The sequence below is a fragment of the Plasmodium chabaudi genome, assembly GCF_900002335.3.
Source record: "Plasmodium chabaudi chabaudi strain AS genome assembly, chromosome: 3".
Lineage (NCBI taxonomy): Eukaryota > Apicomplexa > Aconoidasida > Haemosporida > Plasmodiidae > Plasmodium > Plasmodium chabaudi.
In genome coordinates, this window is record NC_030103.2 from 64,326 (window position 1) to 77,737 (window position 13,412).

The 13,412-nt window shown below is 25.2% G+C and overlaps 3 protein-coding genes across 3 annotated transcripts; 1 reads left to right on the forward strand and 2 right to left on the reverse strand.

Moving 5' to 3' along the window:
* Positions 1 to 1,042: 1,042 nt before the first annotated feature.
* Positions 1,043 to 3,546, forward strand: PCHAS_0301900 (CIR protein; the record flags this gene model as incomplete). Its single annotated transcript, XM_016799353.1, has 3 exons — positions 1,043 to 1,057; positions 1,194 to 2,936; positions 3,046 to 3,546. The coding sequence occupies 3 exons, from the start codon at positions 1,043 to 1,045 to the stop codon at positions 3,544 to 3,546; spliced, it is 2,259 nt and encodes a 752-aa protein (XP_016653143.1).
* Positions 3,547 to 4,310: 764 nt separating this feature from the next.
* On the reverse strand, positions 4,311 to 8,411 carry PCHAS_0302000 (CIR protein; the record flags this gene model as incomplete). Its single annotated transcript, XM_016799362.1, has 3 exons — positions 4,311 to 4,850; positions 4,954 to 8,259; positions 8,394 to 8,411. 3 exons carry the CDS (start codon positions 8,409 to 8,411, stop codon positions 4,311 to 4,313), a joined length of 3,864 nt encoding a protein of 1,287 aa, XP_016653144.1.
* A 3,046-nt stretch (positions 8,412 to 11,457) lies between these two features.
* On the reverse strand, positions 11,458 to 11,793 carry PCHAS_0302050 (conserved Plasmodium chabaudi protein, unknown function; the record flags this gene model as incomplete). The annotated part of the gene is made up of 1 exon (XM_016799371.1): positions 11,458 to 11,793. One exon carries the CDS (start codon positions 11,791 to 11,793, stop codon positions 11,458 to 11,460), a length of 336 nt encoding a protein of 111 aa, XP_016653145.1.
* Between the last annotated feature and the right edge of the window lie 1,619 nt (positions 11,794 to 13,412).

Consider the following 13,412-nt stretch of genomic DNA (forward strand, 5'->3'; position numbering starts at 1 on the left):
CGACAAAATTAACATTTAATTATATAATATTTCACAACAAAATAATATTTAAATATTAGTTATTGGTAGAATATTTTACTTTTTTATATATAGATATAGGTATATAATAATAACTCTAATCCTATATACCTAATTTTTTTTAACTATTATAAAAGTTATTAGAGCAAAATATGATATGAAATTTTATTAATATACACATTTTTTTTCTTTTAACTATTTTAAAATATAATTTATTTATGCCTCAAAACTATGGAATTTAAAAATCAATAGCTATGAATCTAATATTATACCTGTATAGTAAATAAATTAAAATATTTAGAATTAATTGCATCCAAAAAATATTAATAAATAATATTTATGTGTAGAAAAATTTTTAGATGTAAATAAAGTTATTGCACACTTTAAAATTGTTTTTTTAATAATGTAGATAAATAAAACGGTGTATCTATTATATATGGTCTATCTATAAAATGGGATCATCTAACGTATTTTATATGTATTCTAATTTAAATTAATAATTTCTTTTATATCTATTAAAAATTGTGTTAAAGGTTTCAATATGTAATATTGAATAGTAACTAAAATATATATATTAATGACATGTAAATGATGATATAATATCCCTTTTAATAATCTTGCTAATATTAAATTTCTTAGTTCTATATATATTTATAGCATCTAATAATTTGAGCATCTTTATTAAAACACACAGTAAACTTACTTCATATATGTGTGAAAATATATAAATATAAGATATATACTTATTTAAATTGATAATATAATGTGACAACTTCACTTATTATTAATAATCTTGATATTTTCATATATGTATTATATATAACCCAAAATGCTTTAAACACATTTTAATTTAGTAATATGATTGCATTATTATTCTATATTAGTTTATATTTTAAAAATATAATATAAGTTTAATTGTATATAATAATTATATAAAGAAGACAATTATATCATATATTATGGTGTATTATATAAACTAATATGATGTTCCTCAGTCTGCCGATTAAAACAATATACTCTTATAATGGACAAAAATGTGGTAAATATAATTTTTTTAATAAAAATGTTTCCCTTTATATTTCTGAATGTTATAATACCTATAAATTATCATTATTTTCATTTTAATAATAATTTCTTTAATACATATTTTTGTTAAATTTTTAAAATTTTATTAGTGCAAATTATTTGTTGATGTTGATAAGCTTTTTACCAAGGGAAGTGTCAATGAAACACTATTTAATGACCCATATAAAAATTTTTGTCCTAAAGGAGGATGTAATACTAATTATGATAGACTTGGCGCCTTATGCGGTTATTTACTTGCAGAATTGCCAAAATTGAATAACAACCCCAAGGGGAGTGAAGATAATGCTCATCAGAATTACGAATTCATTTTTATGTGGCTAGCTGACAAATTTCTCAAGATAAGTCCTGACCGTTCCTTTAGTTTAAATGATTATTATGAGAAGGTTATAGTTAAACAAGGAGAAAATTTTAATTGTTGGGAAAAATTGGATAATAAAAAAGATTTTAAGGATAGTAATCTTTCTATTATGTCTTTATTTTATCAGCTATTTATGAATATATGTAGTGCACTTATGAAAAATGAAATATCCAACTTCGAACTAAAAAAATTTAAGGATATTGATTATGATTATTATCAAATATTTGATTTAATTAATACACAGGTTTCTAATTGTGATCCATATGTTCAATTATTGATTAATTTTAAAAAAACATATGATGAATATAAAGGCTTAGTTATTAATAAAATTCCAAAAAATGAACACGATAATATATATTCTTTAGCGTGTTCGCCAATAAATAATAATGATGATCAGCCAGAATTACTATTTGAAAGTAATGGGTGTAAAGAATTGCACGAATTTTTTCAGCAAATTTTCCAAAAACATAAACCAAAAAAGCAACTGAGGCGATCAAAATATTCATCAAATGGTGAAGGAAAACATAAAGGATCTAAAAAAGACGCTCAGCAATCTACTAAAAAGGAAAACCAACCACCAGAATCTAAAGCATCTGATAGTTCACAAAAAAGTGATACACAAGTTCAAGCAATCCCCAAATCATCACAAAACCTTCAAGAAGCGTCACCAAATAACAACCATGTTTCATCAAATGCGGCAAGCGTATCAAAAGGCATGGAAAATGTATCAGAAAATCAAGTAAATAGCCAAGAACTCGCAAAAACGAGATCAAGAAGGAGTCTATCATTACAACAAAATCACCATACACCGAACCATAATGAATCATTATCTCAATTGTCAGAGACAATTGTTGAAAAAAACCCAGTAGAATCAAGTGATAAATTACCAGATAATGTAAGTGGGAAAGCAAAAATAATTAAACGGAGTGTGCCACAAGACGAACCACAGAATCATGAAGAAACCACTGAAACAAACCCGTCAGATTCTCTACCATTAGAAAATTCGGAGAGTAAATCATCAAATATTGAAAGTATTATAGATTATTCTGTAAATATTTTTCAAACATGTAGTTCACTATTTAATGATACCGTTAATAAGATTGAAGGTCATATACACGATATGGTAATATCTAATGTTGATGATATTGTTGATAAAATTACCAAATGCCAACAAATTATACAAAAAGTATGTTCTTCAATTGGGCAAATTCAAATAGTAAATGACCACCAAAATGGATCTGAAAAATCACAAAACGAAAAATTAGAACACTCAACATCAACAAAAACTACTGAAGAAACCACAGGATGCTTGGATGGTATATCATCAATGTTAGTGTCAGAGCCAGGAAGTAATGTAATGGAATTAAATGGAAATATAAACAAATTGGTGCCATTTAAATTTGGAGGATATAAAGTATCTATTATGGCACTCATGGTTGTTTCGATACCTATTGTTTTAGCAATTATGTATAAGGTAAATAGTAAGACAATTACTAAATAAAATATTTAAAATATACATAAATGTTACATAATTTGTGATATATAAAAAGAATTAATTATATTTTTTACTATTTTTACATTAGTATTTATATTATGGATGGGGAAAAACCTCGAAGAAGAAAAAAATGGTAAAAAAAATTATAAATTCACATAATGGAAAAAGAAAGGTAAAGAAAATTATAAATCCAATTGATGGGAAAAGGACATTGAAGACAGTTATAAATCCAATTGATGGAAAAAATACTTCAAATATAATTATAAGCCCAATTAATGTGAAAAGGACTTTAAAGACAGTTATAAGTTCAATTGATGAAGAAAATACTGAAAATGCAACTATAAGTCCAAACTGTGAAGAAACAAACGTAAAAACAACAATAAATTCAGATTGTGAAAAAAAAACAACGATAGTGATTATAAATTCATACGATGAAAAAGATGTAACGATACAAAGTGTAAAATCGTCTTCTCCCAAAACAACATCATTAAAAGGATACAAACATATATTTGCAAATCCTGCTCCATTTATTAATTTATTTTTTTTGTTGATTTTTTTTGTTTATAAAAGAAAATACAATTTTTTATAGTAATAAATCCAATAATAAATATTAACTCATATTTTATATGGTCAAAATATATATTAATTTTTTATAATTTGATAATATATTTTTTTCTATATGTAATAGTTAAATACTATTATGATATAAACATTCATATAAAAGTGATAAACACGAGTTACATGTTTTTATAATTTATTACTATCAACAAACAATGTTATTATTAAAATTTCAAATTATATATATACGTAAATAAGTGATAATATATCAATTTAGATAGTTTCTATAACTTAAAATGAGGCATAATCTTATTATGAATTAAATAGTTAATATATATATAAGGGCAACATACATTAAATATTATTTTAAAATATATTTATATATCATGGTTTGTTTAAGATTTAATTATATTGAATATATTATATTCTGTCTTTTATATTTTTTCAAACTTATATAAAAATATATAATTTAAATCGATATACATACGAACTTTACTAAATGCTATTTTTATCAAATAAAGAAACATATTGTGTTATTCATAATTCAATATAGCTATGGGCTAACAAGTCTTATATAGTATATAATAAGGGTTCTTATGTATAGCTAGCCCAAAATTAGCATTAAAATATAAAATGTGAGGTTATAATATTTCTACATTTAATATATATGAACGAATTAGATAGAAGTATTATAATATATGGAAAAATGTTATGCGCCCCATTTCATATTTTATATTGTCCTTTAAATACGAATTCATATATTTTTAACACTAAAATTAAAGTTAATTAAATTTATCATTCTATAGTGTTTCTTTTTCTTTTGTAGACATAAAAAATTAACAAAAAAAACAAATTAATAAATGGCATAGGATCGGCTTTCATAAATTTGTATATATTTAATAATGATATTTTCTCATTAACTGAATTTACAATTATTTTTGTTTTTTTTCTATCGCCTGAATTTATAACGGATTTTGTATATTTTTTTGTATGTTCCGAATTTATAGTTATATCTGTCTTTTGTTTTTCATCCCATGGATTTATCGCCTCTTTTATTGGCTTGATATTATCATCTGAATTTATAGTTATATGTGTCATTCGTTTTTCATCCCATGGATTTATCGCCATTTTTATTGGTTTGTTCGTATCATCAGAATTCATAATTATCTTCGCTATTTTTTTATTATCTCCTGAATTTATAATTATATTCGATTTTTTTTCTCTATCAATTGATTTTATAAATGTTTTTTCCATTTTCCTTCCATCAACCAAATTTATAACTTTTTTCGTGATTTTTTTTTTCTTCGATTTTTTTCGCGATCCAAATGGTAAATACTAAAATAAAAACAGAAAAAATATAATATATTTCTTATGTTCATAATTATGCATTAGCGAAAAAATTATAAAATGATATATTTAATAGTTGCATATTATTTACCTTATACATAAATGCTAAAAAAACGAATATTGAAATGCCTATAATACCAATACCTATTATGTTACACTTTTTATTTGATGATATACACCATATTGATGATTTTTCGTTAATTTTAACGTCAGTTACAGTTGTGCTTGATGATGCATCTGATGTAACTCCTTGCCCACTGGATGAAATGCTTATTGAACTTTCAGGAGTAGCTGATCTCTTTCTTCGAGATGATCGTTTTGTAATAGCATCTTGACTATTCAATGTGTTTTCTATTGATGAGATGTCTGACTTAGCCTTTTCACCTGATGATGCATTTGTAGTTATTGGTTCTATTGGAATGGTTCCATGTACTGAAGATGATAATGTTGTTGATGGTGTAGCTGATGGTGATGGAGACGGTAAAACTTTTTGTGGTTGCTTATCTGTATTTATCCCACTCCCTGAAATATTGGATCCATTACTCGAAACTCCTGATCCACCTCCTGAGCTTCCTTTATTGGCGTCTTTATCTCCTGTTATATTACCTGAAACTCCTGTTCCACTATTTATATCTACTGATTCACTACTTGAACTTCCGTGTTTATTATCTATACTTTGACTTTGAACGATTTTTTTATTTTTGTCTTCTTGATTATTTACTGTGACGCCATTTGAATTTCCTTCCCCACTTTTTCCAGTGCCTGCATTATCTTTAGTGCCTCTTGTTCCATTATCTATACCGTTTGGTATACCATTCCCACTGTTTTGCACGTTTGGTGAAGTAACTCCCCCATTCCCTTGATCTCCCGACCCCATTGCTTGACTTTGTGCTTTGGGTCTTGGTGGGGGATTATCCACATTACCTGTTTTATTTGGTGTATTATTTGTTGATTTTTTCCCTAAACTTTCTAACCCACTACCAGTATCTCCTTGCTTAGGATTTGGACTTTGAGGTTGATTGCTTATATCGCTTGAGGGACCTGTTTTATTTCTAGTATCTGCATTGCCTTGGCCATTTCCTACTTTATTCTGTGTATCTGGCGATCTGTCATATTCATTTTTTGGTTGGTTTCCTCGATTATTCGATCCCAATGTTTGATTTTGTGGTTGAGGGTTTAATGATGAACTATTGACTTGGTTCATTGGTGCTCCTGTATCTTTTTTTGAACTACCCCCTGGGTCTTCTTGGATGATATGCTGGCTTGATAATTGACCTCCTGTATTCCCTGATCCAGTTTCTGAACTATTTATTAAACCTCCAGATTCGGGTGATCTTTTTACTCGAGATGATTCTTTTGAAGCACCATTTTGTCCAGTTAATGCGCTTTTTATTGATGAGCTAGTTATCGAAGTTGTTTCACCTGTTGATGTTGCTGTAGATGATAGAGTTTTTGATGGTACTGTAATCTTTGATGTTGTTATAGGTATCGATAATGTTGTTGTGTTTGGTAATGTTGTAGTGTTTGACGATGTTGTAGACTTTGATGTTTTTGTAATTGTTGGTACTTTTTCACCTGTTGGTGCTGTTGTGCTTGTTCCAGGTGCTTTAGGTAGCAAAGTTTTTGGTGATTTTTCTAATGGTTGTGGTGTTGCTGGTGGTTTTGCAGATGATGGTTGTGGCGATGCTTCTGATCGTGCTAGTTTTCCAGTTTCTGATGTGTTAGGTCTTGATGGTGGCTGTCGTTGTGGTTGTGCAAGTGATTGTTTTGTAGTTGTTGATGATGCTGCTGGTGGTTTTGCAGGTACTGGTTTTACAGCTTCTGGTTTTTTAACGTTTGTTTTTTTAGCTGCTGTTTGCGCAGGTACTGTTTTTACAGATTCTGTTTGTGGAGATGTCACTTTTGCAGCTATTTTCGGTTGTGCTTCTGGTTGTGTAGTTGATGTTTTTGGTGCTTTGGGTGGTATTTTTGTTTCTTTTTGTGGATTTGATGGTTCTTCTGATCGTGATAGTTTTAAAGATTCTGATTTTGTACCTGATGATGCTGTTGTGTTTGATGTTTGTGTATCTGTTGGCGATGTTGTAATTATAGATGATGCTGTAGATGATGGTCGTCCAGTTGTTGGCTGTGCAAGTGTTTGTTGCTGTGTTTTCTGTTGTGTTTCTGGCTTTAGTTGTGATTTCGATGGTGCTGCAGGTTTTGTAGCTTTGGGGTTTTTAGCTTTTGGATTTTTAGCTTCTGGTTTTGTAGTTGCTGGCTTCCCAGGTGGTGGTTTTCCAGGTGTTGCGGGTGTTGATTTTTTTCCTGGTTGAGCATTTGTATTATGTGTTACATTCTTGGAAGATTTTCCTTGAGTTACTGTGGCGGATTTGTTAGATTTTTCAGGGATTTGTAGTTCACTTCGTGAATCTTTTGATTCATCTCTTTTTTCAAGTTTCCTATCTTGTGATTTCACATTTCCAGGCTCTTTATTATTATCATCACCAGAGGTTAATAATTTCAAAAGACTACTTAATGCGTCATCATCCTGCCCTTCGTCGTCCCCTTCGTCGTCCCCTTCGTCTTCCTCTTCTTCTTCATAACCATTTATTTTTTCTTTTTTTTCTGCTTTTCCGTTTCCTTCTTCTTTTTCTTTTTCTTCTTTAATAAGCTTTTGAGCATTTTTTATTAACTGTTCATGCACTTTCTTGCATTCTGGACTTGTGAAATTAAATTTCTGCGTTGTTTTATCTATCTCTGGGAATCTTCTAAGAAGATCAGGTGTATATTTACCGTGAATTTTATTTTGAATAGCAGCGTCTCTATAGTCATCATATAATGTTTTTAAATGATCCAATAATTCAAGATATGGACTACACGGATTAACAAATTTAGAAAGTGCTGTATATATAATAAAGCATTGAGTGATTTGGGTTGTATGCTTATACATTTCTGTACTTTTTCCTTGATCCATCCAAACTGCTTTACAAATTTCCTTAAATAAAAGATATAAAATATTCATAATCGTAATATTAGCATCCTTCAATTCCTTTGTATCATCTCTACTATTCAAAAAATCAAAATTCCCTATAGATTTATCTAAATTAATTTCATATGACTGATTTAGATATTTAGAATTATTTGTTGCTATTTCATATAATTTATTACTGATCCACATAACAAAATATTGAATATAATAGTCATTATTATTATTTATATCTATACCATTTTCTGTTATAAAATACATAAATAAATATCCTGCAACAGCGCTTATTCTATCATAATCAGTAATACATTTTTTATCTCCATTTTTATCTTGAGGACAATATTCATTGTATAAAACAGACAGGCCATTAAAACTATCCTCATCAACAGAATTGCTATTAAAAAGTTCATCAAGTTCAGAAAATAGTTTACACTAAGAAAACATTTTTAAAAAATTAATAAAATGTTTATTAACGAAAAAGTCATTAAAATGAAATTAATGATAATTAATAGCTCATATAAAACCTGAAATATAATAAATATTTTTATTTAAAAAAGTGTACTTACCGCTTGGTTGTAGCTCATAATGGAGTTATGTTTTAATTTGTATATCAATTAACATCATATTATATTTTATGTAAAATATATGCACATGCCAAATATGTTATACAATTACTTAATTTATATACATATTTAGCGTCGTAAATTAAGCATATTCTTGTTATTTTTGTTATTTAAATAAATATAGAATAATAATGCAGCATTATTACCAAATTAATATTACATTTTATTTTATCACAAGCATCTAATTATCTTAAATTTTTATTTCTTTATAACAATTTTTGTCTTAGATGTAAAACTCAATTTACACACAAAATCCCTTTTTTTAATAGTAACAGGTATAAAACAGTTATATAATTTTTTATAATCTTGTAATAGTTTAAATCAAATACATCTCCTTATAATTATAAGTCTATCTATTTTTTAATAAAGAAATTCCAAAAAATATATATTGGAAATATATTGTCACTATAATTTTTAAAATATATGTGTATCCTATTATTGTATGTCGCTAACACATTATGTAATTTATTATTAGATAATATATTTTAATATTATATATAATAAATATAAAACAAAGTGTTTATTGTTACTATGTTTAAAAACATATTATTATATCTTCTAAATAAATTATATATTTTTTATATTTAGATTTTAATTTACAGTGTGAAATAGAAACACAATTTAGATGCACAAGAAATTTACTTATATGCATATATTCTCTATACCCGAATCCATTTTAATGAATAGTTCGAGGTGCATAATTTGTGAATTTTATAATTTTAAAAAAACATATGGGCATCTAATATAAATTAATAAAACCAATTATAAAAATAAATAATCCATGCACCTAAATTGATTTTAAAGTAATAGTTGTATATATGAAATATATATTCTTTTCATTCATATTACCATTTAATATACAAATATATAGAAAATGTAAATTTAAATTATAAATTTGCCTTAAACTTAAATATTTTTTTAATTTTAACAACTGCTCTTGGCTTGCTGATAATTATCACTTCTTAAAATCAATATAACGTTATTTTATCATATATTGCACATATTCCTACTTAGAACCTAAACATATATTATATATTGTACAGTTTGTAATAATATTATATTTATTTCTATAATAAAATAACCGAATTTTTAATTAACACTATAGAATCATTAATAGCATTAATGTTACATTTCTTGACAATGCTAATCCTAATATTACCATATTAAAACTTAAATAAAAATTATAATATTTTATACGATCTTTTGTACGTACAATTATAATCTTATCATATATTTAAGAATATGCATAATGAATTTATACCCATATAGCGTATCAAATAAACACAATATATTTTCGGATTTAGTAATATATTAATCCATTATGATTACTGTTATTATTGTTACTGATATACCACAATATGATGCAATGCGGTGCTTAATGACTCAAGAGAAATACTTTAAGCCAATTACTAATTTTCCTTGTTTCATTGTTTTAAAGTATAACGTTTTAGAACATATATATTATTTTGTAATAGCAATATATTTAAATTATAGATTTGGGAGTTTGCATATATATAATACCCTAAAATAAATATTATTAGTTCAAATAAAACGTATTACTATAATCCTTTTCGATAAAATTAATATTTAATTATATGAAGTTTTTACAATAAAACAATATTTCAATATTAGTTATTATTAGAGTATTTTATTAGATTATATATATAGGCTATAATTACTATAGTTCTATCTATCATAATATTTATAATAATTAAAACAAAATATGATACGAAATTTTATTAATATACTCACAATTTATCTTTTAACTATTTTAAAATTTAACTTATTTATACCTCAAAACTATAAAGCTTATAAATGAATAGTGATTAATATATTATTATACCTTTATTATAAATAAATTAAAGCGTATAAGGCAGTTTTTTATTAATGCTAATTAATTTTAATACAAAAAAGAATAGTAAATACAATTAAAACTTCAAAGAATATTGTATATATAGTTCAATTTTTTATGTATTATTAAAAATGTTAAAAGAATAATATTATTTTATAGACACTGTTATATTGTCGATTCTCAATCGATATTTCATGCATCTATATTTTATGGCTATATATTATATATTGGTAATATGTTTAATTAATCTCAAAAACACACAATAATATGAATATATATTGTAATGTAAACAATTGTTCTCAATGAGTCATCTTATAATTAATATCCAACATCATATATAATGCTATTATGGCTCAGTTGGTATAATTTAATTTAAATTAAAGTAAATGTGGAATAAATAATAATTTTACTAAATAATACCTTTAATCAAATAAGAAATATGTTGTATTATTCATGATTCAATATAAACCTGGGGTAGAAAGTTTTATATAATAGACAATTAAGATATATCATAATACGACTTCATATATAGACATTATCTATATTAATATATGCAATAAGACATTTTATTTTAATCATATTAAACCGATACAAGCAATCGATTGTATATGTTTTACTTTATGGAAAATATATTATATAATCCCTTTCATAATAATGGTTATGCTCCTTTTTTGGTTGCATATTTGGATTTAATTTCGGGATTAAGCATACCGAGATGACACAAATATTTAATCATCATTTATAGACAAATAAAAAAGATCAAATTATAAACAATTTAATAAAAATATAATCATACCCCAAAATATAGATCCCATAGAACAAAAAAATACCCCATAGTACAGAACTCTGACAAAAAATACGAATTTCCAAAAACACACCTTTAAACCTGAACCCTTACTTTATAATCATTATAATATATTTTTTTTACATCTTCAAAGTTTTAAAAAGTTAATATAATAAAAAAAATTATATAAATATATACGCAATTACATTTACATAAGATGTGGAAGAACAAATACATACTAATATTATTACTATTATTACATAATAAATACATTAAGAGCCTCTCTTCTACAAATATACAGTCCTATTTTCCTAAATTTTTTCCTATTATATTTTGTAATAAGTCTAACCGCGTAATGAAAAACCACAACCCTAAAGCCTGATCAATTTCTTAATGCTGTATCTCGCTTTTCGCCTTAATAAAAAAATAAATGGTATTGCTAAACCTCCTAAAAATAAAAACAAGAATACAGCTGTGATGAGTATTGCTTTACTCACGAACCCGCCAAACGCCTCATTAAACAATGAAACTTCCTCAGTTATATTAAAGTGAGTTTTTGAAATATCCTCATTAGATGTAATTTGAGAGAACTGAGTTCGGGTACCCATACTATTTTCACTATGTTGCACGTCTTTTAAAGTATAAGAACTCGATAAAAGGGGTGATGGACCCATATTTGTTGGCATTTTATACATATTTTGTTCCATTACTAATTCATATCCCTCATTATTATCGTTTGTTTTTTTCGATATTTTGAATTTGCTCGTAATTCACGAGTTAACCTTTCAATATAACTCTCAATATATTTTAATTTGGATAATATATTGCTATATTTGTAATTCGTTTCACCAATATCTATAATTTGTTTAGTATATATTTTTTCTTCTTCATAATTGCTGTCTTATATTTATCGAAAAATTCGACCTCGATTCATAAAAATCATTTACGTCGAAACAATTTGGTTACATATTTTAATAACTTATTATTTCAAAAAAATTTTGAGATTTTTGGGGAATATATATTTTTCTCTTTTCTTATATCGCATTAATACTTCAAAAAAAAATTATATTAGCATGTATTAATATATTGCACATAATTTAGCTTATTGTTTCTTAAATTAAACGTAATTTTTTTTATAAATACAGATAGCAATATAAAGGTTGTGTAAATTTAATATACAAATGAAAAAATAATTATATTCTTAATAACCAAGCGAAACAAATAGCTTGCATTTTTAGTATATTCCAAAGTTCAAAGACCACTATATTTTTTTAAATATCGAGTATATTAATTTTTAGCGTGATTTATTTATTAAATAAACATATTGTATATAGTCTGTGAATACACCTTGTCATTCGTTCTCAACATAATTATATTTGTTACTTTGTATACTCTAAGATTATAGTATTTTCAAATTAAGTTGCACGCTTCATTTTCTATGCAAATTGAATAAATTTATTTATTTTTATTTAACATAGATAAATTCATGATCCATTTTAATATACCCATAACTTTATTTTTATTCCTATGTACTCAATTTATAATTTCATCGTATTAGGCAATTTTATAATATATTCTGAGTATATTTTCTACGGTTTATAACAACAATTACCACTGAACCAATATTTATTTAGCTATTTATAATCTTAAATAATTCTTCGAATGCAAATTATTTTTAAAATAATACATAGTAAATATTAAATATATAAAAAATTAATAACGGTTGATGCAAATTTTAAGCATAATATAAACTATGTGTAAATTGATTGTTATATTATATTTTAAGAGGAGAAAGATAAAATATATTTGCTCTTTTAATATATAAATTTAGATAAATACTCGCTAAGTGTTTTATATTGTTCATTTTATCTTATATTATATTTTTATAGTTATCAGTGTATATCCATTAAATGATTTATTAAAAATTCTATATTTTGCTAATTCTATGATAAATTAATGCTATTTTATTTTTAAAAAATGATGATTTACTAAGAAATGATAAAATGATACATGATAATATGGAATTATAAAAAGGCATTTAACATGAATTGAGTCTTTAACCATTTATCCATCGGTCCAGTTTTTTTAAATATAAAACCATATATCCCCAATTGTATCCTTAACAAAATATGTAGCGTTGATACCTTTATGATGCACTGCTATATATCATTGATTTATTATTCATTCAATAAAACATATATTTATATATCTTTGCTAGAAAATAATATTATATTTTTATATATTTTTTTACTAATTTTTATAGAAAACGATTGCATGTAGCATATAATAGATATTTAGTGGGGCCTTGCTTATATTTTTTAGTCAT